Source organism: Narcine bancroftii, chromosome 7, assembly GCF_036971445.1.
Source record: "Narcine bancroftii isolate sNarBan1 chromosome 7, sNarBan1.hap1, whole genome shotgun sequence".
In the NCBI taxonomy this organism is placed as follows: domain Eukaryota; kingdom Metazoa; phylum Chordata; class Chondrichthyes; order Torpediniformes; family Narcinidae; genus Narcine; species Narcine bancroftii.
In genome coordinates, this window is record NC_091475.1 from 180,413,167 (window position 1) to 180,441,115 (window position 27,949).

Consider the following 27,949-nt stretch of genomic DNA (forward strand, 5'->3'; position numbering starts at 1 on the left):
GTAGGGAGATCCTGCTGCAGCTGTACAGGGCCTTGGTGAGACCACACCTGGAGTACTGCGGGCAGTTCTGGTCACCTTACCTGAGGAAGGATATCCTCGCCATAGAGGGGGTGCAGAGAAGATTCACTCAGCTGATACCGGGGATGGAAGGACTTGCATATGAAGAAAGGTTGGATAGACTAGGCTTGTATTCTCTGGAATTTAGAAGATTGAGGGGGGATCTTATAAAAACATAAAATTCTTAAGGGTTTAGACAGACTAGATGCAGGAAGGTTGTTTCCAATACAGGGGAAAACCAGAAGCAGGGGCCATAGTTTAAGGATAAGGGGGAATTTTTTTAGGACTGAAATGAGGAAAAATTTCTTCTCTCAGAGAGTGGTAAATGTGTGGAATTCTTTACCCAGGAAGTAGTTGAGACCGGTTCCCTGTCAATATTTAAGTATAGGTTAGATTTGGCCCTTGTGGCCAAGGGGATTAAGGAGTATGGGGATAAGGCAGGAACTGGATACTGATCAGCCATGATCATAATGAATGGGGGTGTAGCTTGAAGGGCCAAATGGCCTACTCCTACACCTATTTTCTATGTTTCTGTAGAAACAGAGAAAATGAAGCAACCAACAGCACTGCAATAATGTTCAATTTTATTGTGTTGATGGACCCCAACTTCAGCCTTATTTCTCCCACACTTCTAAATGATGCCATGGGATGTTTGCATCAAAGTGTGAGGGCAGAGGAGGCGTTAGCTTATCACCTTCCGCCAAAAACAGCACATTGGGAGCACGTTGTAACTGAGTTTCTGGAGTCTGACTTAACTCCATTTCCCGACCAAGGAAAATGCTACCCCCTGCAGGCTGCCCAAGGGGCGAGAAGGAAATATGGAATTAGATATGGGATTAGTGGGGATGGCCAAAAAAGAGGAGTGGAGTTCTGAAAGGGTCCGATTCTGTTCTGTGTAACTTGATCACTGTGAATAACCACATCCTTCCTCATCAACAACTAACTGACTCCACAAGCTCTTCAGGCAAGAATAAAAAAAATCGGAAGTTGAGAGATAATGAGCAAATAACCTGGCCAACTTCCTCTAAATTCTAAAACCTTGTTTGACAGGAACACTGCCAGCATGGATATTGATGGTCTGGACGATGTGATCTTCTTGGGCGCCGTCACGGTGCTCAGCGCTCTTCAGAATGGTAAGAAAAGATCTTGTAATGCAGATCGACAATGAAGTTACCGGAGTCGGATGTGCTTGAGTAAAAGCTGTTTGAACTCTCTTTCAGTATTCTTTGCATACACGGTACAGAACGAATCCGTTCAAAAGCGACCAGCAAATACAGCGTTCGACAGGGTTAGCGTGGCAAGGTAAGTAACTGAGTCCATCTCTTCCTTCAAAGTAGAGACAAAGGAAAATATAGTAAGACAGGTTGTTTGTGAACCTTCGTTTGCAATAATATCTACTTAAAATCCACAGCGATATATCATTAATATAAGATATTTTTAATGAAAAAGACACTGGCTAAATTGATGAGATCCATTGAACATTCTCAATAGCAGGTACTGAAATCGACGCATCTCCCAATGAATGGCCTTCATTATTTAAAAAAACCCCAATAAAATACTGTGGGTGCTGGGAATGTGAAATAAACACAAATCTTGGGGTGGGGGGGAGGGGAGAACGAAAACGCTGAGCAGAACAGGCAGCAATTTTTTGGACAGAGGAAGTTAATATTTCAGTTTCAAGCTTTCCGAAACAAATGAGGAAACATAATTTGACACTGTATTTTTGCGTCAATCCATATCACTACATTTATGATAAGATTTCTAATGCTAAACGACTTAATTCCAGATTATTGAAACAATTGATTTAAAGGACAAATCATCTGAAACCAAACTAAATTATCAAAGAGGGTACAAGTGGGTTGTACAAACACCGAGTTTATTTGTTTAACAATTCGGTTCAAACATTAAGTTTAATAATTCAGTTCAAATGTCATGGTTTTCATGGTCGAAAACGTGAGCCAACCTGCCGACTCAGAGAGAAGAAAAACAACAGCTCAGCCTCGCCCTACCAGTCCGCTTCTCCCAACCCACCACTCACATGAGAGGCCAAACCTCCGAATAACGGTTCGGGAACGAAGTGGTGCGATCCGCCACATGACACCCCCCACCCCCAGAACTGGAGTCTTGGAGGTTGTCAGGATAAGGGTGGGTTTGGTCGTGATATGGTGCTGCACTCCATGCTTGGGGCTAGCCATTGTGAACTGGGGAGTTACGATGTCTGGGAAATTGGCTCGGATCCTGGCATACTCGTTGTCGGAGGAGGTCACCGAGCCGAGGTGGAGTGCAGTCAATTGAGCATGGCGCAAGGGGATCAATTCGATGAGACGTTGTCCTTTCAAATCGACCAGTAGGGAGGGCGCCTGGAGGAAATCGGCGCCCAGCAGCGGTTGTGAGATGCCAGCGACGGTAAAGGTCCACAGGAGATGAGCAGGATGTTTTGAAGCTGCTGCTGTTGGCAGTGGTCAGAGGAGGCCTCTTCTTTCCGGAACAAGTGTCAATGCTCAGGGGGGCAACACACTGACTTCTGCTCCGTGTCAACGTGAAAACGCCACTCAAATAACAATATAGAGGAGGGGCGGCCGCTGTTGCCACTACCGACAGCCGGCCGAGGCATTTCCCGGATTAAGCATCGGCGGGCCGTAGAGCCCCATCTTTGGTGGTCGTAGTACCACCAGTCCTTATTGGTACTGTTCAAGCCTGTTGCCCTTTCCCTGGAGGCTTGGGCCGTCCGGATCACCTGGCAAGGCGCAGCCTCCACCTGGCTGATGGTGGCTTGTTATAGTCCATCCGCACGGGCTGCCAGCTGTCGGTGAAATCTTCACCTGAGAGGAACAGGTGGATGGATGTCTTCGGGCATTTGCTGGAGGAAAACCTGTTCGAAGAGGAGGCAAGACCTGCATCCATCCACCAGGTTGAGCATTACGTTGATGAGCGTGGACGGTTAGCGGTCGCCTAAGCTATCCATGTGTAGCAATTTTGCGGCCCTGTCGCGGCGGGAGAGACTGAATGGATGCTTGAGGAACATTTTGATCTATCTGTACTTGTGGTCAGCTGGTGGTTGGTGAAGGTAATCGATGATGCACCCGGCGGTTTCCTGGTCCAGTGCTCTGATCATGTAGTATTTTGTGGCATCAGCGGTTATCTGGTGTTATGTGGAATTGGGCTTCGGCTTGTTCAAACCATGCTTGCAGTTGTGTCCTCCAGAAGTGGGCAGTTTGAGTGAAACTGCATTCTGTGGACCTGAATGATCTCCTTCCAGCATTTTGCAATCCAAAAAGTGTCATTTTGGATCATTTGGGGTCACCACTGTAGTCGTTTGTGGGTTGTACAAACACTGAGTTTAATTGATTAACAATTCGGTTCAAACATTAAGTTTAATCATTCAATGGTTCAGTTCAAATGGTGTTATCCACGGTCGACCTGCTGACTCAGAGAGAGGAAAAGCAACTGCCCAGCCTTGTGCTACCAGTCCGCTTCTCCCAACTCATCATGCCTGGAGCGCCATGGGTTTGAGAACTAAGTGGCACGATCCTCCACAAGGTAATGCTTATGAGTTTATTGTCATAAACATTGTAGAATGTACTTGTACATCGAAATTCCTTCTTGTTACAGTCAAACGGGCGATTGTAAAAAAAGAGAAAACTCATTGAATTAAATTACAACAGACAATAGATGATAAATATTTACAATAATTCAAGTGCAAGTAAAGCTACTTTCAACAGTGCAGTCGAGTCCTTTTGTGCTGTCTGAGCAGTGGACCAAGGGGAGGTTAAAATGTTTAATAGCTGTTGGGGAAAAAAAAAGTGTTCTTGAATCTTGAGGTGCTGGTTTTAGTTTTCAGGCTTCTGTACATACTGCTGATGGGGTCATTTTAATGTTGACTGCTTTTTTGAGGCACTGATCTCTTCAATGGATGGTAGATCAGAGCCTGAGATGAAACTAGTTATGTATGCTGCCTTCACCAGTCTTCTGCACTTCTGGGCCCTCGAATTACCAAAGCAGGCTGTGATATAACCAGTCGGTATACTTTCCACAGTGCATCTGTCAAGGTTTGATAGAGTATCCACCAGCTTGCCAAGCTCCTCCAACTCCTGAGAAAGTAGAGGTGTCAGTGTGCATTCTTCATGGTTGCCTCAATGTACTGGCTCCAGGAAAGGACTGAAATATAAACTTCAAGGAACTTAAAGGTTCTGATTCTCTCTTGGTCCTTCCCATGAATATAAACATATGATCTCTGAGCCTCACCTTCCTTGGTGATGTTGAGAACAAGATGTAACTCTGGTACCACCCAACAAGATTCTCGATCTATACCCTGTAATCTGACATACCAGTAATTTCCAGTTATTCAGCCAACAATGAATTTATAGATTCAGTTAGAGTTGAACTTGGCTGCACAGTCATGAATGTACAGGGGATAGAGCAAGGGACTAAGCACACAGACATATGGTGCCTTTGTGTTGATGGTCAGTGAGGAGGAGGTGATGTTGCTGATCGGTACTAATAGGGGTCGGCTGCTGAGGATCCAGAGACATGGATAAGGTCCCAGATCCTTTGGCTTGGTCATAAGTTTTGGCGGAATTATGATGCTGAATGCCAAGCTGTATTCATAGAAACATAGAAGATAGGAGCAGGAGTAAGTCATTCGGCCCTTTGAGCCTGCTCCACCATTCAATGAGATCATGGCTGATCTTAATGTTCAGTACCCCGTCCCCGCCTTCTCTCTGTAAAACCTAATTTCCTTATACTGAAGAAATATATCTAATTCCCTCTTAAATATATTCAATGAACCTGCCTCTACTGCTCTCTGTGGCAATGAATTCCACAGATTCACCACCCTCTGGGTAAAGAAATTCCTCCTCATCTCAGTTCTAAATGGTTTGCCTATGATCCTTGAACCATGGCCCCGGGTTCTGGACTCCCCCACCATTGGAAATATCCCTTCCACATCCATTCTGTCCAGTCCTGCCAGAATTTTATATGTCTGTATGAGATCCCCCTCTCAATCTTCTAAACTCCAGCGAGTACAATCCCAATTTGCGCAATCTTTCCTCATAAGTTATTCCTGCCATTCCAGGTATCAGCCTGGTGAATCACTTTTGCACTCCCTCCATTGCAAGAACATCCTTAGATAAGGCGACCAAACCTGCACACAATAGTCCAGATGTGGTCTAACCAAGGCTCTGTACAGCTGCAGTAAGGTATCCTTATTCCTATACTCAAACCCTCTTGATATGAAGGCCAACATACCATTTGCCTTTTTAACCGCCTGCTGTACCTGCATGCTCGCCTTCAATGACTGGTGCACAAGAACCCCTAGGTCTCTCTGCACTTCTCCATCTCCCAATCTATTGCCATTCAAATAGTAATCTGCTCTCCGGTTAGTATTACCAAAGTGGATAACCTCACATTTATCCACATTGTAGTGCATTTGCCATGTATCTGCCCAGTCCCTCAATTTATCCAAATCACACTGGAGCTTCCTGACCCCCTCTTCAGTGCACACCACCCTTCCAAGCTTAGTGTCGTCTGCAAATTTGGAGATATTACATCCAATCCCCTCATCATCAATGAACAATTGGGGCAGACTCTCAATAAACAATGGCCTGATGTAGGTGTTCCTGTGATCAAGGTGATCTAAAACAGGATGGAGGTCCAGGGAGATGGCATTTGGTGTTGACCTGTTGTGTTGGTGTTGGTGTTGACCTGTTGTGACAATAAGCAGACTGGAGTGGGTCCACGTCCTTTCTGAGACCAACACTGAATACTCTGTAACCAACCTCTCAAAGCACTTAATCATGGTAGCCTTTAATGCCACCTACCAAGTCATTTCACCCTGCTCTTCTTCAGTGCCGGAATGATTGATGCCCTTTTGAAGCAAGAGAGGATTTTTGACTGCAATAGTGGGAGATGCTACACAACTTATTCCTCATTTGAAAATTCTCACCAATTTATCTAAACCAGGGTATAGAAATAGTTGTAAAACAAGTATGATTATGATGTAACAATGCACATAATATGTAACAATGGTTTCATGATCTTCATGCCTCTCGTATTCCATTTCCTCTGCCACTAATATATGGATCAAGTATATTCATGGGTGAGTTGGAAGTAAAGTTCCAAGATATATTTAAGAACAGTAACAAGAGAGATTAATCAATACATTTCAAAAGGTGTACAGTACAAAAATTAATTCATTTTTGCTGTATTTCCTAGTGTTTGTGAGTCACCTGTTTTTAATTAACTGAAAGTAACAAACTATGGAGAACAATTTGGTTATAATATTGAGTTTATTCAGAAGGGAAGATATCCTCTCTCCTGATCCTAAGAGGGGCAGGTCAGGACACAAGTTGAAGGTAAGGGGGAAACATTTTAGGAGAAACATTAGAGGGTGCTTCTTCACTCAGAGAGTGGTGGCTGAATGGAATAATCTTCCGGAGGAAATAGTTGAGGCAGAGTCAATTCTTTCATTTAAGAAGAGGCTGGATATATACATGGATAAGAGGGGGTTAGAGTTTATGGGCGGAGAATAGGCAGAGTTGTTTGAGTAAACTGGCATGGACTTGTAGGCCCGAGATGGCCTTTTTCCATGCTATAAACTGTTATATGGTTGTTATATGTTAAATGGAAATAAAATTTGCATATCTTATGGCCCTGACATGAAAAGAAAACATTGTAGCAGCGGCTACACTGCTCCTGCAATAACACACGCAACCAGACGGGTTGAGCTCAGTGAGCAGACTAGCTTATTGCAGGCTGCTGGGCTGCACTTATACTCCCAGCCCGGACCTGGCTGAGAACCGCGCTGGAGGGCGCTGATGTCATCCAGGCATCACGTGGTCCCCAAGTGCGGATTTCTGAGCCCAGAGCTGGAAGGAAGGGAAACCCCTGACGGCGCCATTTTGGCCAGCTGCCCTGCTCATGGCTTACAAGCGGGGCCGGTTCGCCTGCCTTGTGGTGAGCTGCCACAACATATTATTTTTAAAAGCTACTTTGAAGGCCCACAAATTGATGCAATTTTTTGGAAACTCACAACCATCATCAATTCAGCATCAACTCATTTTCAGAGATATCAAAGTTTTCAAAATGATGCAAAAGATTGCAGATACTTACTGCATGCTATGTGTGCTTGAACTTCCTCAAACATTTGTGTAGCTCAGATAAAATTGATCACATTACAGGTCAGCCTAAAGAAAACCCTTTAAATTCAAAGCTATTAAAGTTAATTTGACCGTGTCCTTCAATCCCTCAACAATGTGATTATTGATTTCAAAAGTTACAAGAAAATAACATTATATGTTTGACAACAAACTTCTATCTGAGGTAAAACACAGGATTCTGTTGACTCCGTGGTAAGTGAAAAAAACACACAAATGCTGGAGAAACTCAGCAGGTCAAACAGCATTTATGTAGCAAAGGTGAAGATACATCAACATTTTGGGCTTGAGCCCTTGCGGAACTAAAGGGAGGAGGGGGGCTGGTGAGGGTTGGAGATGATAGGAGGAGGGGGGAGGAGTGTAGGCTAAGTGGAGAGAGAAAGGAAGTTGGAACTGGAATAACTAGTTAAAGGGGGAGGGGGTAGAGGGGAAAAAGCAAGCTGATTAGTGGAATGCAGTGAACTCAGGTTGGAGGATGCCCAGATGAAAAATGAGGTGTTTTTCCTCCAATCTGTGGGTGGTCAGGGTGGGGTAGTGTGAGAGGCCATGGACAGACATGTGAGCTTGAGAGTGTGACTCAGAATTGAAATGGTTAGCTGCAGGGAGGTTGCTTTTGTGGCGGATGGAGAGGAAGTGCTGGGCGAAGTGATCTCCTAATCTGCAACCAGTCTCTCCAATGTAGAGAAGGCCACAGAGGGTGAACCAGATGCAGTATACAAGTTCTTTGGAGGTACAGGTGAAGTGTTGCTTCACCTGAAAGGTCTGTTTGGGACAGACTCTCCAATGACATTTATTACAAACCCTCTAACCCCCACAACTACCTGGACTACACAACCTCACACCCCGTCCTCTGCAAAAACTCTATCTCCTCTCAATTTCTCCATCTCCACCACATCTGCTTCCAAGATAAGGTCTTCCAATCAAGAGCCTCTGTAATGTCTGCCTTCTTCCACAAACGTGGCTTCCCCTCCACCACTATTAACTTGGCCGTCACCCACATCTCCATACCTAGCTCATCTGTCCTAGCCTCTACACCCCTAGAAACAATAAACACACAATCCCTCCCTCGTCCTCACCTATCACCCCACCAGCTTCTGCGTCCAACACATTATCTGCTGGAATTTCCAGCACTTACTACAGGACCCCACAACCAGACACATTTTTCCTTGCTCAGTCACCCTGTACAAAAACAAAGGCGAGAAATCAGACTGCTCAAACTACAGGGGAATCACGCTGCTCTCCATTGCAGGCAAAATCTTCGCTAGGATTCTCCTAAATAGAATAATACCTAGTGTCACCGAGAATGTTCTCCCAGAATCACAGTGCGGCTTTCGCGTAAACAGAGGAACTACTGACATGGTCTTTGCCCTCAGACAGCTCCAACAAAAGTGCAGAGAACAAGACAAAGGACTCTACATCACCTTTGTTGACCTCACCAAAGCCTTCGACACCGTGTGCAGGAAAGGGCTTTGGCAAATACTAGAACGCATCGGATGCCCCCCAAAGTTCCTCAACATGGTTATCCAACTGCACGAAAACCAACAAGGTCGGGACAGATACAGCAATGAGCTCTCTGAACCCTTCTCCATTAACAATGGCGTGAAGCAAGGCTGCGTTCTTGCACCAACCCTCTTTTCAATCTTCTTCAGCATGATGCTGAACCAAGCCATGAAAGACCTCAACAATGAAGACGCTGTTTACATCCGGTACCGCACGGATGGCAGTCTCTTCAATCTGAGGCGCCTGCAAGCTCACACCAAGACACAAGAGCAACTTGTCCGTGAACTACTCTTTGCAGACGATGCCGCTTTAGTTGCCCATTCAGAGCCAGCTCTTCAGCGCTTGACAACCTGTTTTGCGGAAACTGCCAAAATGTTTGGCCTGGAAGTCAGCCTGAAGAAAACGGAGGTCCTCCATCAGCCAGCTCCCCACCATGACTACCAGCCCCCCGACATCTCCATTGGGCACACAAAACTCAAAACGGTCAACCAGTTTACCTATCTCGGCTGCACCATTTCATCAGATGCAAGGATCGACAACGAGATAGACAACAGACTCGCCAAGGCAAATAGCGCCTTTGGAAGACTACATAAAAGAGTCTGGAAAAACAACCAGCTGAAAAACCTCACAAAGATAAGCGTATACAGAGCCGTTGTCATACCCACACTCTTATTCAGCTCCGAATCATGGGCCCTCTACTGGCATCACCTACGGCTCCTAGAACGCTTCCACCAGCGTTGTCTCCGCTCCATCCTCAACATTCATTGGAGCGACTTCATCCCTAACATCGAAGTACTCGAGATGGCAGAGGCCGACAGCATCGAATCCACGCTGTTGAAGATCCAACTGCGCTGGGTAGGTCACGTCTCCAGAATGGAGGACCATCGCCTTCCCAAGATCGTGTTATATGGCGAGCTCTCCACTGGCCACCGTGTCAGAGTTGCACTAAAGAAGAGGTACAAGGACTGCCTAAAGAAATCTCTTGGTGTCTGCCACATTGACCATCGCCAGTGGGCTGATATCGCCTCAAACCGTGCATCTTGGCGCCTCACAGTTCGGCGGGCAGCAACCTTCTTTGAAGAAGACCGCAGAGCCCACCTCACTGACAAAAGACAAAGGAGGAAAAACCCAACACCCAACCCCAACCAACAAATTTTCCCCTGCAACCGCTGCAACCGTGTCTGCCTGTCCCGCATCGGACTTGTCAGCCACAAACGAGCCTGCAGCTGACGTGGACATTTACCCCTCCATAATCTTCGTCCGCGAAGCCAAGCCAAAGAAAGAAGAAGATGTGGGTGGATGAGTTTGCCCATTACTCTAATTGGCAGAGTCAACTGTGTGAAAATTACTGATGTTACAGTATCTTTTCCAGTCATTGCCCATTCCACTACCCCAAACTTCCTTTAAAACTGTCAACAAACATGTTGGACAATTTATATGGAATTGTAAAGTGCCCAGAGTATCTGTGGAAAAATTAGCATGGGATTATAGATTAGGGGGCCTTCGATTACCCAGTTTTAAAAATTATTATTTGGCAATTTATTTCATCATTTTTTGAGGGTGATGGTGACCCCTCTTGGATACAAATTGGATTGCACTCTCTAAAAGAAAAGGTATTCAGTGATTTTATTTATAAATTGAACTCTAGGATTATATCCAACAGAAAAGACAATCCTTTTTTAAAGCATTTGATTAAAATATGGTGTGAAACTCATGTAAGTTTTGGACTGAATATGGACTGTCACCAAAACATCTTTGAGACAAAATGAACTCATACCCATGACTTGAAACAAGAAATTCTGGAGACTTGGCATCATAAAGGGATCCAACATTTGAAAGACTGTGATGAGAAAGGACTTTTCATACCCTTTGAACAATTGAATAGGAAGTATGACTTGTCCAGCAAGACCTTCTTCTGTTATCTTCAGTTCAGATCTTTTCTTAAAACAACCTTGGACCCAGAAATGACTTTATCTGTACTTTCTGATGTGGAGAAATTGCTTCATGAGGGAAAAGTAAGCAAATTTATTTCTAAAATGTATTCCATACTGCTGAACGAGGGCCCAAAGCTAGGTTTGCACAGCTCTGGTCAGATTTATGTCAAAGAAGTTTGTTAGCTCCAAATAATGCCCAGCACAGATTAGTTCACTAAAATTTCCTCCATCAGCTGCACTTCACCCCACAGAAACTACATAAATATAAACCTGAATTGTCAGAAATGTGCTTCAGATTTTTTTTGTTTTTTGTTTTTCTTTTCCTTTGTTTAGAAAGGGTAGGGCAAGTGGAGTTTCTTTTGTGTTCTGTACAATTATTAAATATATTTAAAAATGAAAATAAAGACCAAAACCATATCCCAGATTGTATCCAGTCTCTCCGATGTAGAGGAGGCCACAATGGGAGCACTGGATGTAGTAGATGACCCCTGCAGATCTACCAGTGAAATGTTTCACTTGGAAGAACTGCAATTTAACTGAGGCGCCTGCAAGCTCACACCAAGACACAAGAGAAACTTGTCCGTGAACTACTCTTTGCAGACGATGCCGCTTTAGTTGCCCATTCAGAGCCAGCTCTTCAGCGCTTGACGTCCTGCTTTGCGGAAACTGCCAAAATGTTTGGCCTGGAAGTCAGCCTGAAGAAAACTGAGGTCCTCCATCAGCCAGCTCCCCACCATGACTACCAGCCCCCCCACATCTCCATCGGGCACACAAAACTTAAAACGGTCAACCAGTTTACCTATCTCGGCTGCACCATTTTATCAGATGCAAGGATCGACAATGAGATAGACAACAGACTCGCCAAGGCAAATAGCACCTTTGGAAGACTACACAAAAGAGTCTGGAAAAACAACCAACTGAAAAACCTCACAAAGATAAGCGTATACAGAGCCGTTGTCATACCCACACTCCTGTTCGGCTCCGAATCATGGGTCCTCTACCGGCACCACCTACGGCTCCTAGAACGCTTCCACCAGCGTTGTCTCCGCTCCATCCTCAACATCCATTGGAGCGCTTACACCCCTAACGTCGAAGTACTCGAGATGGCAGAGGTCGACAGCATCGAGTCCACGCTGCTGAAGATCCAGCTGCGCTGGATGGGTCACGTCTCCAGAATGGAGGACCATCGCCTTCCCAAGATCGTGTTATATGGCGAGCTCTCCACTGGCCACCGTGACAGAGGTGCACCAAAGAAAAGGTACAAGGACTGCCTAAAGAAATCTCTTGGTGCCTGCCACATTGACCACCGCCAGTGGGCTGATAACGCCTCAAACTGTGCATCTTGGCGCCTCACAGTTTGGCGGGCAGCAACCTCCTTTGAAGAAGACCGCAGAGCCCACCTCACTGACAAAAGGCAAAGGAGGAAAAACCCAACACCCAACCCCAACCAACCAATTTTCCCTTGCAACCGCTGCAATCGTGTCTGCCTGTCCCGCATCGGACTTGTCAGCCACAAACGAGCCTGCAGCTGACGTGGACTTTTTACCCCCTCCATAAATCTTCGTCCGCGAAGCCAAGCCAAAGAAAGGAGTACTCTGCTGGCATCAGGAGACCTGATTGAACAGCTTCACAAAACAGTGCAGATTGCTCATACAACTCCCAAAATCCACAGAATGCACCAAAGCTTACAGAGCATGTTTTCTCCAGCATCTAGCTGATGTGCAAAAGGTGTCTCAGTTGTGACACAGCTGTAGCATTCCATTTTCAAGGTGAGTCATAGCAGTGTGGAGACAATGCTACCTACCAGCTGCCATAGTAACTCACTTACATTGTGCAATGAAGGAGGAAGGGGAACCTATTAAACAGTAGGGAATCATAAAGACTGTAGATGCCGGATCTTCAGCAAACAAAGAATTGCCGTAGGAGCTCAACAGGATAGACAGCATCCCTGGGAGGAAATTGACAGTCAGCGTTTTGGCTCTGAACTCTATCGAGACTCAACAAAGGGTTAAGACCCACTTTGTACAAGACAACCCTTAGGATTCTTTCCATCTTGGATCCCCATATGAACTGGAAGACTGTTCTAGTGACTGCCAGGGCAGAGATGTGGGGGATGGGCCACACCTGCGCCATGTACTGCAGTACTGAGAGAATCTTGCACCTGATGATCAGGTTCATCCCTATTACTGAAAGGGAGCATCGCAACCACAGACCAAATTTCTCATTATTTGCTCTGACCAATTTTTGTTGCACATCTTGGCGCCTCCAAACCAGATCCCCATACCTTCAGGTCATCAAATTTGACTGTAAAGGGGATGGTAGACTGGTCAGACCAGTTACCGAAGAGCATTGCCTTGCCCTTCTGCCAGTGTACCCTGGCACCCAATATAGGCTCAAAATAGCCGCAGATGCTGATCAGCTTATGGATCAACTCGGTGTCAGAACAGAACATGGCAACGTTATCCATTACAGAGAAGCCTTGACCTGAGTGCCTCCAGTGCCTGGCAATGTCACTCCTCTCATGCCCTCGTCCTTCCTGATGTATTCAGCAAATGGCTCTATGCAGTACACAAATAAAACTGGAGAGAGTGGGCAACCCTGCTTGATTCCAGACTTGATGGGGAAGCTATCAGTTTCCCACCAAAATGATTTGGACTGTGTATGCCTGTGTAGAGTAGTTTGATCCAATTTTGGATTCCCCCTCCTCCCACTCAAGCCCCTATTGGGGAGCACTTCCATCATGTACATGTGTAATTTTCAGTCAAATTCCTTTTTCTGGTCTAAGTTGAGCAGGTGTCCATTGCCCAATTGTATATAAAATTCTGAGAGACATAGATAGAGTCGACAGACAGCACCATTCTTCTAGAGTAGAAATGGGCAATACCAAAGGACATCTGTTTAAGATGAAAATGGTGGAAAGTTTAGGGGAGATGTCAGAGGTAGGTTTTTATACAGAGAGTTGTAGGGTCCTGGAATACATTGCTGGGCGTGGTGGTAGGTTGATATAATAGGAGCATTTTAAAGACTCTTATATAGGTACATACTGTGGATGGCAGAAAAATGGAGGTTACAGAGTGTGAGGGAGGGAAGGGTTAGATTGATTATGGAGTAGATTGCCGCAGCACTGTGGCTGAAGGGCCTGTGCTATACTGTTCTATGCTGTACATTCTGTTATAGTGGCATTTGAATTCAGGTTCCTGAACTGTTTGTCCAGGCTTCTAATTTAATGAAAATGAAAAAAAGTGCAGAGGCTGGAACAAAAACAGAAAACACTGGAAGCATTTGGCAGGGCAGACCACATCAGTTAACATTTCTCATTGACAACCATTGGTCAGAATTGGGAAGGAGAAGCTTATTAAGTAGCAGGAGGGTGGAGGAGGGTAAAACTGGGGTGGCCATGGGGATGAGCTGTAAACAAAATTTTCTGGTTAGTGAAGAGATGGGAGCAGTTAGATAGAATATAGAGTAAGAACAGAAACAAAAGAATGAAGGTCTGGCATGGCATGTCCTCTACCCTCAAGGAAAAAAAATAGGGAACAAAGTGGAAAACAAACATGCTGAGCCAATATCACACATGGACTGGCACAGAGTCAAGTTACCTGAAGTTTTTGGATTCAGATGGATGTGAGGCGCTATTCCTCAAGTTTACATTGGGTCTCATGGGAGAAGTTTGGGAGGCCTGAGACTGATAGGTCAGGGTGGGAATGGGATGGAGAATTAAAGTAGCAGGCAATAGGAGTTCAGGGTCGCCCCTGTCAATTGAATGTACTGCAGGTGTTTTGTACGTAATCACCCAGTCTTTCTTGTTTACATCCAATCTCTATTTGGTTTCTCCAGTGTAGAGGATACTACATTGACAACACTGAATGCAGTACACTAAATCAGTTAGATTCTGGGTTACTAATGTGGGAATTTAATCACTATGTAGAACCAGAGGACAGGCTGTGGTGTGAATATGTATGTGTGAGGAAGAGAGAGAGACTGTGTGTGTGTGTTTCAGTCTGTTGTGAGTGAGTTTGTCTCTGCTTTTTTTGTTTGCTTGTATATGTGTGTGACTGTGTGGTGTACATGTCTGCGTGTGTGTGAGTTTGAAGGAGCAGAAATTATGTTGGTCTCTTGATGTTGAACTTTGGTGAGGTCATAAAACATAAATTTGATTGGAATTCTCACACAGGCCAATTTTAACCCATCACCTGCTGGCAGACTCTTCTCATGGCACCCTGGCATGCCCCCCCCCCCACCCCCCCCCCCCACTTTTCTCACCTGAAGTTACTCCTGGGCCTTTATCTTCTGCATCAGGAATTCAAATTCACAATGTGTAAAAGAAAGTTTTCTGGCTGTTCTCTGCAGCCTCCCTCTCCTCTATGGTACCTATTGTACGAACATGCCATCTGACAGCCATGGAGAATGTGCCTTTAAGACCACACAGGTTCTGTCACTGATGCTCATCATTGCATTAAAATGAGGCCAACCCATCAGGTACTATTCAACTGTCTTTCTGGTTGACATTTTTGGGTGTAACCCTCACTAATCCTACTTTAAATTCTTTTGAGCAATTTCATGATTCAGCTGTAACACATGTTGCATCAATGCATCAAAAAATACATGTAGCCCAACTTCCAGACTACAATTTCCTCAATCACCATCATTTTACTGTTCAACATTGCTGGCATCTGAACACTTTGGATGTGGTATTCAGCAGTGTGGTATAGCTGAACCGCATAGCTGACTGGCCTCCACATATTTACCTGAGGCAAATTTAGGGCCATAGACCAGCATTGTACAACTTTACTCTTCCTGTTCTGAACTTTAATACGTGCCTTTTGTCACAAGTCTTGGAAGCATATAGATAATACTTTTCAGAGCAGAACAAGAGCAGGAAGTTACAGAAAGAGATTTCCTCTTTAGCAACACAAAGCATAAAAATATTATACTTGTTCACTAAAAAAACCCACAGTCCAGTTTATTTAGCAGAAATAAAATATCTGAAATATAAAATTATTTACCCTCTGGTTTATGAATATGTAAAAGATTTTATGGAAAATTCTACTTTTTTTGCGAAGTTGCCTCAAGGATTGTCTATTAATGAGAATGGGGAATGTAGTTTTATACACACCCTTAAGACTCTTGTGTTCCTCACATAAAAGTTATTGCTTTGAGTTAGCTACCTGTAGCAATGTTGCAAAGATGGCTAATTGTGTTCTCACTTGCCCATCAGTATCTTTGTATGTTCCACATAGACCACCATTTAGAAGGTGGATTTCCAGTCGATATTGACAGAACAGGACCCCAGATACATGATTTAGGTCTGATCTTCCTCCATTTGAAAGAATTCAGCAGGCATATCTTCACCCAACTGGTTTCCAAGTTCAATGTACATTCCAACCATGGCACTGCCATAGTTTATGATCAAACACTATGACCTATTCATTTTCACTTGCCTCAGTATGAACTTCATTTTATTTTTAAAGTGCATTTGACATTGGCATTTCTATCTTGTCCCTACCTTTGGCAAGTTTTAAATACAATGAACAAATGATGTGGCATACTGTTTTATTATTCATTTTCAGGGCACAGTCATCAATGGCAAAACCAGTATTTACTACTCAAAGAGTATGGTAACTCTGTAGTGTAATTCATTAGAATACAAAGCACAGAACAGACAGCACAGAAACAGGTGCTTCATCCCATGAAATCTGTGCTGATCGTGATGTCAAATTAACATAATCCCATCAGCCTGCACATTATCCATATCCACTATTCCTTGCAAGTCCATCTGCCTGTCTAAATGGCTTTTAAAGTCTGTCAGATCTGCTTCCATTACCACTCCTGATAGTGCATTCTGGAGACCTCTTTCTGGAAAGAATTTTTCCAACACATCTCCTTTAATCTTTCCTGCTCTCATTTTAAAGCATTGCCCTCTGACATTTAAAATTTCCATCCAGGGAAAATGATTCTGACTATACCCATTCTATTAACATGGAACATCAAACATTTCAGCACAGTGTGGGCCCTTCAACTCACAATGTTGTGAAGACCTATATAACCTATTCCACCATTCCACATTCTTCAATCCAGGCAACATTCTGGTAAATCTCCTCAGCACCCTGTGATGAGGTGACCAGAATCGAGCGTAATTCTCTTAAGTGTGATCTAATCAGAATTTTATAGAGCTGAAACTTTGACTTATGGCTCTTGAACTCAATCCCCAACTAATGAAGGACAGCAGACCATGTGCCTTCTTAACCAACTTGTCAACTTGTGGGGCAACCTTGAGGAATCTATGCACTTGGTCCCCAGGATCCCTCTGATCCTCCTTGCTGTCAAGAATCCTGCCATTGATCTCAAAATCCACCTCTATACTCATAATTTGATAAACCTATCAGGTTTTCCTTGGAGAAAACAATCCAGGTTTGTCCAACCTCTTACAGCTAATACTTTATCATCCAGGCAACATCCTAGGAACCTTTTCTGCACTCTCCCCAAAGACTGCACATTCTTCCAGCAATACGGTAACCAAAACTGCATACTATACTCCAAATCTGGCCTCACCAAAGTTTTATTCAGCTGCAACATGGTTTACCAACTTTTATACTCAGCACCCCCACTGATAAAGACATAGATGCCATTCACTTTATTTTATCACACTAGGTACCTGTGCTACCACTTTCAGCAAAACTATAACCCACATCTCAAGGGGACACTGTACATCAGTGCTCCTAAGGGTTCTGCCATTTATTGTATAATTTCCTCTAAAATTTGACCTCCTAAGTTGCAACACTGCACGGTTGTCCAAATTAATCTCCTCATGCCATTTCTCTGCCCATATCTCCAACTGATTTATCTCTCACTGTATATGAAGATCAAAGGTTGCAACATTGATCCCTGCAAAACACTGCTGGTCTCAGACCTCCATTCATGGAAACACCCACTCACCACTGCCTTCTGTATTCTTCCTTTCTTTTTCAATATTTTTTTATTGGTTTTTATAATAAATACAGTACAATGAAGAAAAAGGAACAAAACTGAAAATACAATATCACATATGTGTATATATATATATCTTCTTTGGCTTGGCTTCGCGGACGAAGATTTATGGAGGGGGTAAAAAGTCCACGTCAGCTGCAGGCTCGTTTGTGGCTGACCAGTCCGATGCGGGACAGGCAGACACGATTGCAGCGGTTGCAAGGGAAAATTGGTTGGTTGGGGTTGGGTGTTGGGTTTTTCCTCCTTTGCCTTTTGTCAGTGAGGTGGGCTCTGCGGTCTTCTTCAAAGGAGGCTGCTGCCCGCCAAACTGTGAGGCGCCAAGATGCACGGTTTGAGGCGTTATCAGCCCACTGGCGGTGGTCAATGTGGCAGGCACCAAGAGATTTCTTTAGGCAGTCCTTGTACCTTTTCTTTGGTGCACCTCTGTCACGGTGGCCAGTGGAGAGCTCGCCATATAATACGATCTTGGGAAGGCGATGGTCCTCCATTCTGGAGACGTGACCCATCCAGCGCAGCTGGATCTTCAGCAGCGTGGACTCGATGCTGTCGACCTCTGCCATCTCGAGTACCTCGACGTTAGGGGTGTGAGCGCTCCAATGGATGTTGAGGATGGAGCGGAGACAACGCTGGTGGAAGCGTTCTAGGAGCCGTAGGTGGTGCCGGTAGAGGACCCATGATTCGGAGCCGAACAGGAGTGTGGGTATGACAACGGCTCTGTATACGCTTATCTTTGTGAGGTTTTTCAGTTGGTTGTTTTTCCAGACTCTTTTGTGTAGTCTTCCAAAGGCGCTATTTGCCTTGGCGAGTCTGTTGTCTATCTCATTGTCGATCCTTGCATCTGATGAAATGGTGCAGCCGAGATAGGTAAACTGGTTGACCGTTTTGAGTTTTGTGTGCCCGATGGAGATGTGGGGGGGCTGGTAGTCATGGTGGGGAGCTGGCTGATGGAGGACCTCAGTTTTCTTCAGGCTGACTTCCAGGCCAAACATTTTGGCAGTTTCCGCAAAGCAGGACGTCAAGCGCTGAAGAGCTGGCTCTGAATGGGCAACTAAAGCGGCATCATCTGCAAAGAGTAGTTCACGGACAAGTTTCTCTTGTGTCTTGGTGTGAGCTTGCAGGCGCCTCAGATTGAAGAGACTGCCATCCGTGCGGTACCGGATGTATATATATATATATATGTGTGTATATCAAGATAAATAAAATATATATAAACCTCACCTAACCTATTCTATTTAAAACAAAGAAAACTAACCAAAAAAATGAGCAGTTTATCCTGAAAGTTACATATATTTTGTAGCTTTTGATTCATATCGTGAAACAAAAAACAAAGGTAAGACTATATCTCATCTGGAAGAGTGAGTACATCTAATCACACTAAAAACATTTACATCAAATAAAAATAAGACATAGATCTTCAAATTTCACTGATGAATCAAATACATGATATCTAATTTTTTTCTAAACTTAAACAGGATCCCTCTGTTTTCAATGCCAAATCAATTTTGAATCCAGTCTACCAAGTCACTGCGGATTCCTTGTGTCTGAAAATTTCTAGTTCAAACTACGATGAGGAACCATGTCAAATGCCTTACTAAAGTCCTTGGAGACAACATCCACTTCCCTACAATCATCTTTGTCACCTCAAAAACTCACTCAAATTCATAATACATGATCTGCCCCACACAAAGTCATGTTGGCTATCCATAATAAGGCCATACTTTTCCAAATGCAAGTAAATCCTATCCCTAAGAATCCTTTGGAACATCTTCACTACCACTGATGTAAGGCTCAACAGCCATAAATTGCTGGATTATCCTTAATGCTGATCTGAAACAAAGGAATAACAGTTGCTGCTCTCCATTCCCTGGGATCCTGACTGCAAAAGAGAGGATACAAAAATGATTGCCAAGGCCTCAGAAAGCTCTTGCCTCTCACTAACTGGGATAGATGCCATATGACCTTGAGGACTTATTCATCTCAATATTCTTCAATAGACCCAATACTTCCTCCTTTTTTATACCAGCATGTCCTAGAATATTAGCACACCATCCCCACCCCACCCCCATTAATTGATCTCACTATCCTTGATGAATTTACTTCTTGATGAATACTGATGAAAGTACACATTTAGCCCCTGGCTCATTTCCTCTGGCTCCAGATGTAATTCCTTCCTTTGTCCTTGAGTGGTCTTACTTTCTACCAAACCTAAAATTCCTTAGCATTTTCCTTAATCCAATTCACCAAGCACATTTCATGGTCCCCTTTGACCCTCCTGATTTATTGTTTGAGTTATTTTCTGTTTTCTTTATTTTTAAAGATCTTGTCTGATTTCCAGCATCCTAAATGCAACACAAGCTTCCTGGTTTTTGTATTAAATTTACATCTCTTATCATCCAAGGTTCCCAAACCTTGCCATCCTTGTCTTTCTTCCTCACTGCAACACATTGGTCCTGAATCTGACCAGTGGGGCTTTAAATAATACCCACATGTCAGATGTGGACTTGTACAACACAGCTGAACTCAATCTATCTTCCCAGCTGTTGCCCCAGCTTTAGGTTTTTACTTGTGTGAACAAATGCTGTTGGCCATAAATAATTCCAAGCAAGCAATTTCTAAAATTAGAAATCCCACATTAGAAAGGTTATGTTATTTTTGAAGAAATGACCAAGTTTTCCAATCTTATATTGAGTACAGATTGCACAAACAAAGCACGATTTGCTGGAAAATGGATGATGGGGTTGGGGGGGGGGGGGGGGGAAGAATATATGATTGAGAGTTAGGGTAGGTAGGGCAAGGGAATATAACATTAAAATTAGAGCCATGCTATTCATAAGAAAGCTAAGAAATGTTTATTTAGGCAAGAGATAGTAGAAGTGTGGAACCTTCTTCTACAAAAAAAGTGCTGGTTTCATCCCTTTAACTCTGAACTAAGAGAATGCACAAGAATTTATTGATACATAACTAACGTTTGGAGCTTGAGCCTTTCATCAAGATATGAGCAAAATGTAGGCAGGCACCCAAACAAAAAGGGAGGGGCAGGGGGAGGAACACAGGAGGTTATAGGTGGATAAGGGAGCAAATAGGGGGTGAGGGGATGGCTCTGTGAATGGAGATGGAAGACAGCATTAAAAATGTATATGTAATTCAGACCTGTACATAGTTGGACACATCCTTAATATGTTCAATGATTATTGCACAACCATTCTCCTCCTAGCCCAGCCTGCTCTGAAACAGTGCCTCTTCACCACATAAGAGCATAAAAGAAATGGCAGGTGGGTGGAGTTTTAGTGGCCTACCTGACAGCACTACCTTACACAAGTGGGGGCCTCCCACTACAGAGTTAAGCTTCAGTGTCACCCTTTATTTCATTGTGTAGGTGAATTGAACAGGTACTTGGTTTCCTATCATTGGGAATTAAATTCATGTGGCCTTTGATTTAATTGTTTGTTTGTTTTTAGCCACAACTGCATTGAAGTTTATCCCACATTTCTAGCTCTGCTATGGACTGCTGGACTTTTTTGTAGTCAAGGTAAAGTATAATTTATACATCTTAACTCTTGAGAATGCACATGTAATTTATAAAAGGAAAAGCTTGCCTTAGTTATTAATGTTAACAAGCAGACTTTAAATGTTGGAGGAACTCAGCGGGTCTCTTCAGCATCTGCCTCCAGTCTCTCTGATGTAGAGGAGACCACAAAGGGAGTTCCAGATGCAGTAGATGACCCCTGCAGATTCACAAGTGAAATGTTGCTTCATTTGGAAGGACTGTTTGGGGCTCCGAAAGGTGTTGAGCACAAGTGAAGTATCTCCTACGCGGTCAACAGGGGTAGGTCTCAAGGGGATGATTGGTGGGGAGGGAGGAGTGTATGAGGGAATCACCGAGGGAGCAGTCCCTGCAGAAGGTGGAGAAGGTAGGAGAGGGTAATATGTGTCTAGTGGTGGGATCATGAAGTAGGTAGCAGAAATGGTGTAGTAGGTACCATAAATGGTGTTGAATGGAGAGCTGGTGGGATCATAGCTGAGGACAATCCTGTCCTTGTTGTGTCTGGGGGCAGAGGAGGCTAGGGCAGATGTGCGGGTAATGGAAGATATCTGAGTGCCGAGTTGATGATGGTAGAGAGAAAGCCATGCAGGGAAGGTCTCTGACCTACTCGTCACCAAGAATTGGGTAGAGGTGGTGGCGCCTCTCAGCAAATCAGGTTTTTAAGCAAAGCACCACTATTCCAAAATATGCAAGGGCTGTGTGTAGAGCTCGTCAAAAGAACCAAAGACTTGTTGATCCAAACTAAGGCTTTTATTAGCAAAAGACAGGAGCTCTTCACAGGTGGCCGACCAGTCCAGAATGATCCGACCTGGCTAGGGACACAACCCTTTAAGGCCCAGACAATAGGCGTGGCTTAGCTCTCAGCCAATCGCTGTAAGCACAGTCTAGATACAGTAACTTTATACCTATGTACATTGGTGATAGATCTGTACTATCACACTGTGTTTATAAAAATTCATGACATACGGCAGAAGTCTAAATTATAACTTTTTGTATATGTACAATCATATGGCAATAAACCTGAACTTGAGGTGGCTAAAGAGATCAAGATAATTGGAGAGAAAGCAGAAATAGGGCATTGAAGTCATGTGATCAGCTATGATCATGTTGAATGGTGGTGCAGGAACGAAGGCCTAAATGGCCTACTCCTACACCAATATTATATGATTCTGTAGGCCTTTCCTTGATTCTCCTGCTATTTGAACAAAGTGAATATTATCTCTAGGAATTTAACTTTTGACAAACTAGTTATACTACTAGGGGATGAGGAAAGACTTGTTCAGGACGAAGGCAGCTGAAATCACCATATTTCATTGAACTGACTATTTGATGTGGGCATGAGAAAAAGTTGTCTCGACATTGTATGGCTTGTTGTTAACAGCACTGTGTCATTTTGTTTTGCCAGCTCCTGCTGCCTTTGCTGGATTATTGTATTTGGTGGTGCGACACAAATACTTTGTTGGGTATTTAGGAGAAAACAGTCAAAGGTAAATGACTCTCTGCTTTACAGATACCACCTTTGCATCTGTTGCTTATTGGTTACCAGAAGGCTTTCCTCATGACTTAACACTTCAGTTACATTTTTTAATGTCAGCCTTTTGTGTTTAGAACTACAACAGTGCAGATCAGGAACAGGCCCTTCAGCTCACATGTCTGTGCCAAACATGTCTAAATCGCACTGAAACCCTGCTGACTGCACGTGACAGATATCCCTCCATCCCATTCATATTTAAGTGTCTTTCTAGAAGCCTTTTAAACCCCACTACTCCAGGCCGCCAGTTCCTGGGAGCCACCATTCTCTGCGTGAAAAAAATTTGCCTTGCACATTTCCCTTTAACTTCCTCCCCCTCACCTTAAACACACAACCTCTAGCGTGTGATGCAGAGTTTCTCTGGTAAGTTTGCCTTCCTTTGCCGAAAGATATTAACCAGCACGGACACGCAAAAAAGATACAATACTATTTTTTTTGCCAAAGCAAAACATGCCCCATTGAAAGCATGGGGCAAGTGGTAGAATTAAATTGCTCTTATTAAATTAAATTAAATCAATGTGAGCATTAAATTGCTCACGTGCAAGGAACACATGTCTCTTTGGAAAACTACTGTAATCTGGTCAAGCACACCTGATTGTACCTGTGGCCCCCTCCCCACAGGCTCCTGTGTAAAGGTGACTTCCACAGGCCCCGGCAACTCAGCACAGGACAACCAAACAGTAAGGATATGCTATATTCTCAAGTTTCTCCACAATAGTCTCCTGAGTGACTGATGGTGCATCAGTCTCAACATTGCCTTTGAAGCCTGTCTGATTTTGAAACAGCTTCCTCTTTAACACAGCTGTCCAAAGTCATTTCCACATCAGCATGGTGAGCACGCCTGGTTTCTTCATCCTTTTAACAAAATTACATTTCTTGTGCAATCATTGGATGTAATTGTGTCTGTTTTGCAGCTGGATTTTAAAATCTTAACTTTTCCACATATTTGACCCAGTGAACAAGCCAATGGATCTGGGGAAAGGGAAAGTCTTAGGTTAAAGTTGCCTTTTGAAAGGTAATTTAGGAGGAAATAACAATGAAGTAAAAAGCACTGAGGTAGATTATCATAGAGGTTTCTCCACAGGATGTCAGAATGGAAAACTGCAATGCTTTGATACCAGTATTTCTTCACTGTGCTTTGGCAAAAAAAATAGTATTGTATTTTTTTGTGTGTCCGTGCTTGTTAATATCTTTCAGCAAATGAAGGCAAACTTACCAGAGGAACTCTGCAGACTGAACAGTATCTGTGGGGGGGAAGAGTGCTGCTCAACCCACAGAGTTCCTCCAGCAGTTTGGGTTTTTTTTTGCTCCAAATTCAATCATCTTGTGTTTCTGTTAATCTCTTTGATCCCCTGGAGAAGGCCAAAGCATCTTATTATTCTAACAAAAATGTGAATCTTCTATGAAAGGAGATTGGGTGCTAATAAAACTTGGAAGAGATTACTTCATGAAAGTGTGCTCCATGGCAGTGAACTTTATTCCCAATAGAACCTAGCTAAAAATTGTGGACCATTGCCTCTGACTTTCCAGGTGCTACAAGCTAGACTCTCCAACTTGAAACAAACATTTATAAGCAGAGTCAAGTATTCACTATTGTCAAAGTATGGTCTTTAGATCACAGCATTTCAGCATCTGCACCTCAGGAGCAGCCTGTTCACTAGGTACAGATGGCCCTGGGGTTTTAGTTGTGGGTTGTGATTTATATGTGTTCAATATTTTTTCGTTTGAAAATGCATTTGTAATCCTTTTGCATTTCACTTATTTTTACAGCCTCCCTGGGTTTTTTTTTGGAAAACGTTTAATGGCATTCCTCTTCATCATGTCAACCGCTGGGATTGTCAATTATGCAACAAACTACTTCTTTCGAATCAACTTTCTGTATTATATTCAAACAGTTACAAAGGCCTCTGCTGCATTGCTTCTCATTCCTTAATTGAGCCGGAGATATTGCCACCACAATCATTCAATGAATCCATTCGTTTATAATTGTTTCTTATCTGTTTGTGTCTTGGTGGTTTATTAAAAAAAAACCAGGATTTTGTCTTGATTTTCTTCTATTATGGATGCACAAATACATTTGACCAATGTTAAATTATTGTTCAAGGAATCATGTACATACACTCAGGTGTAAATCATGATAGAGTCAAAATCCTATTTATATTATCCATGGGATGACAGTGTCGAGAAAATTCCAGTGTTCCCTTCACTTCTACATACAGAGGTACACTTCAAAAGGCCGTTTCTCATTGTCCAACCAGAGGCAAAATATCCCTGCACTAAAAATAAATTGGTGCCTATACTGCCCACACACCCCAATCATCTACAACCCCTGTATATTTTTGTAGGATGGGAGGAAACTAGAGCACTTGGAGGAAACCCATGCAGACACAGGAGAAAGTACAAGCTCCTTATAGACAGCACCGGATTCGAAGCCAGGTCACTGTGCTGGAATAGCATTGTGTGGTCAGCTCTCCTAACTGTGCTGATGTGGTTAATGTGGGAGCTGCGGAGACCACCGTAACTGGGGCAGGAGTTGCTTGACAGGGCGGGTCATGGGGTAGTCTGAGACATGCTGCAAACTTTCGGTCATTTTCATAGAACTTATGCGCACGCTCAACAAGTTCAAGCTTATCATCATCCATTTGCGTTAGTACAATCCAATGAAACAGCGTTCTCAGGTCCTCAGTGAAAAACATGCAGACACACACAATCAGACGTAACACACATACAGACAAACAATACATATATAAGACAAATATACATGCATAAAAATAGATAAATAAATATTGTTTAGTAAGTATGAGAGTCTCAGATGGTTGGTGTGAGCAGTTTCTTTGGTCGTTCATCAGTCTCTCTGCCCATGGGAAGAAGCTGTTCCTCAGCCTGGTGGTGCTGGCTCTGACACTCCTGTATCTCTTCCTCGATGGGAGTAACTGAAAGATGCTGTGTTCAGGGTGAAAGGGGTCCTCAACGACTTTGTGCACTATCTTTAGACAACGATCCCTAGATCATGTTGATGGGTGCGAGAGAGGCTCCCGTGATCCCTTCTGCCACTCTCATTGTCCTGTGCATTTACCTCCAATCCATCTCGCAACAGCAATAGCACCACACTGTGATGTAGCTGGTCAGGACACTCTTGGGATGGAGCTCCAGTAAAAAGTTGACAGGATGGTGGCTGGTTGTCTTGCCTGTTTCAGTCTTCTCAGGAGGTGCAGTGAACAGGAGCGAACTGAGCACACAACTCTATGGTATTCGTGTGCTCAGCCTGATGGTGCCCAATGTTTTGCTGCTAACCTGGACAGACTGTGGTCTTTCTGTTAGGAAGTCCAGAATTCAGTTACAGAGAGGGATGTTGAGTCCCACCGAGGACAGCTTCTCCACCAGCCTCTGTGGAATGATCCAATTAAATGCTGAGCTAAAGTTGATGGACAGTGGCTTGGTGTATGAGGGTCAGAATGGAGTGGAGGGACAAGACTGTAGAATTATCAATGGAACGGTTCTGTCTATAAGTGAATTGAAATAGGTCCAGCATCCATGGGAGGTGCGCTTTGATATGTTCTATCATCAGACACTCAAAGCATTTCATAATGGTGGAGATCAATGCCTGTTACTGACACCTTCTTTGGTACTGGAACGATGGTGACTGTGTGGAACCCTGCTGGACTGCTGCAGTGAGGTGCTGAAGATGGACATGAAGTGGTAATGGTGTTTGTTTATATTTTGCAACTTGGTTTAGATTTGCTGATTTGTGTATTAGAATTGTTCTGCTTTGTGGTGTTTGGCATTCTCCACCACAAAGAATAAAACTGCAGTAAAAATATTTTCAATCTTAACCACTTGACTTTTCACACAGAGGGCTAGCAGCCAATTTTTAGAATCAGGACCTATGAGATGACAAGGCCTACCATAATGGATGAAATTTGTCTTTATTACTGGAGCCATTAGGGACTTTCAAACAGGGAAAACACCCATTTGTAAAGGTGGAGATTCTTTGCCCTTACGGCTAAAGACATACCTTCCTGAATGCGCCGTGGCCGGCTCCGAGGTGCCGATTCCAACTCTTCTTGGGGAAGCCTGACCTGAAGATATAGCCTCTGCAAGTGACTCGTTAGGGCTGTCAGCCCGCAACCCATCTCCCCACTCACCCCTCTCTCTCCAAGGCAGGGGCGGCAGGCACGAACCCTCGGGGCAGCAGGAACCAGCAGGGCAGTGGAAGCTCTCAGGCAGCGGGAGCTGTCAGCAGGGACCATCGGGGTAGCAGGGAACATGTGGCAGCGGGGTACATCAGGGGGCAGCCGGTGCGGGCTGAGACAGCCACACCAGGCCTCTTTGTCCTTTGGGGTTGCTCTTTGCGGCTCAAAACGTGGCAGAGCAATGGCCGTCTTCCTTATGCATAATCCCCCACACGGCTGCAACCACTCTGTGGTTCCCAGAACACTTCCAGCTGTATGTGGGATTATGGGTAGGGAAGACAGCCATTGCTCTGCTGCGTTTTTATGACGGGTGGCGCTATGGCACCAGTCTTCCCGCCTCCATCGGCACTGGAGGGCCCCATGAGGTGCCTCTGGATATGAATGGGACTCTGTTGCAGCCTTTTAGGGCTGCTGTCTGAAAGGCTGTTGGGGGAGCGGGAGTCGGCAGGGCAGTGGAAGCTGTCAGTGGGGCCGTCGAGGCAGTGAGGTCAGCGGGGGCTGTCAAGGCGGGGGTACTGTCAGTGGCGGCCGGTGGGGCAGTGGGGACTGGCAGGGCACTGGGGCCGTCAGGGCAACAGAGGCCATCGGGGCCGCGAGGACAGTCAGGGCAGTGGGAGCTGGCATGGCAGTGGAAGCTGTCAGCAGGGCCGTCGGGATAGTGGGGGCAGCGGGAACCATCAGCAGGGGCTGTCAGGTGAGTGGGGGCCGGCGGGACAGCAGGAGCTGTCAGTGGGATCCATCGGAGACAGCAGGAGGTGTTAGGGGGTGGCCGGTGCAGGCTAAGATAGCCACACAGGGCTGCTTCGGCCTTCGGGGCTGCTCTCTGCAGCTTAAAACATGGTAGAGAAATGGCCATCTTCCCTATGCATAATCCCCCACGCAGCTAGAACTGTTCTGACGCGATTGTAGCCACATGGGGGATTATGGATAGGGAAGACAGCCTTTGCTTGCTGCATTTTTATGATGGGTGGTGCTATGGCACCAGACTCCCCGCCTCAATTGACTCCGGAGGGTGCTACGAGCCTTTTAGGGCTGCTGTCTGAAAGGTA

General features: G+C 44.4%; 1 protein-coding gene across 2 annotated transcripts; it reads left to right on the forward strand.

Moving 5' to 3' along the window:
- Positions 1 to 1,045: 1,045 nt before the first annotated feature.
- On the forward strand, positions 1,046 to 24,743 carry alox5ap (arachidonate 5-lipoxygenase-activating protein). 2 transcript variants are annotated; one of them, XM_069891570.1, is made up of 6 exons: positions 1,046 to 1,190; positions 1,278 to 1,359; positions 21,091 to 21,161; positions 22,582 to 22,663; positions 23,329 to 23,387; positions 24,478 to 24,598. In XM_069891570.1, exons 1-6 carry the CDS (start codon positions 1,121 to 1,123, stop codon positions 24,507 to 24,509), a joined length of 396 nt encoding a protein of 131 aa, XP_069747671.1. In that variant the 5' UTR covers positions 1,046 to 1,120; the 3' UTR covers positions 24,510 to 24,598. The 2 variants fall into 2 exon arrangements, with proteins under 2 accessions (XP_069747671.1, XP_069747670.1); XM_069891569.1 differs by lacking the exon at positions 23,329 to 23,387 and having other exon boundaries at positions 1,061 to 1,190; positions 24,478 to 24,743.
- The last annotated feature ends 3,206 nt before the right edge of the window (positions 24,744 to 27,949 follow it).

What these genes read in the sequence shown, in the direction of transcription:
- alox5ap (XM_069891569.1), top strand. Translation starts at nt 1,121, where the DNA reads ATGGATATTGATGGTCTGGACGATGTGATCTTCTTGGGCGCCGTCACG. An exon ending in TGGACTTTTTTGTAGTCAAG is followed by an intron (nt 21,162 to 22,581) that starts GTAAAGTATAAT and finishes TTGTTTTGCCAG; the next exon opens with CTCCTGCTGCCTTTGCTGGA. An exon ending in TTAGGAGAAAACAGTCAAAG is followed by an intron (nt 22,664 to 24,477) that starts GTAAATGACTCT and finishes TTATTTTTACAG; the next exon opens with CCTCCCTGGGTTTTTTTTTG.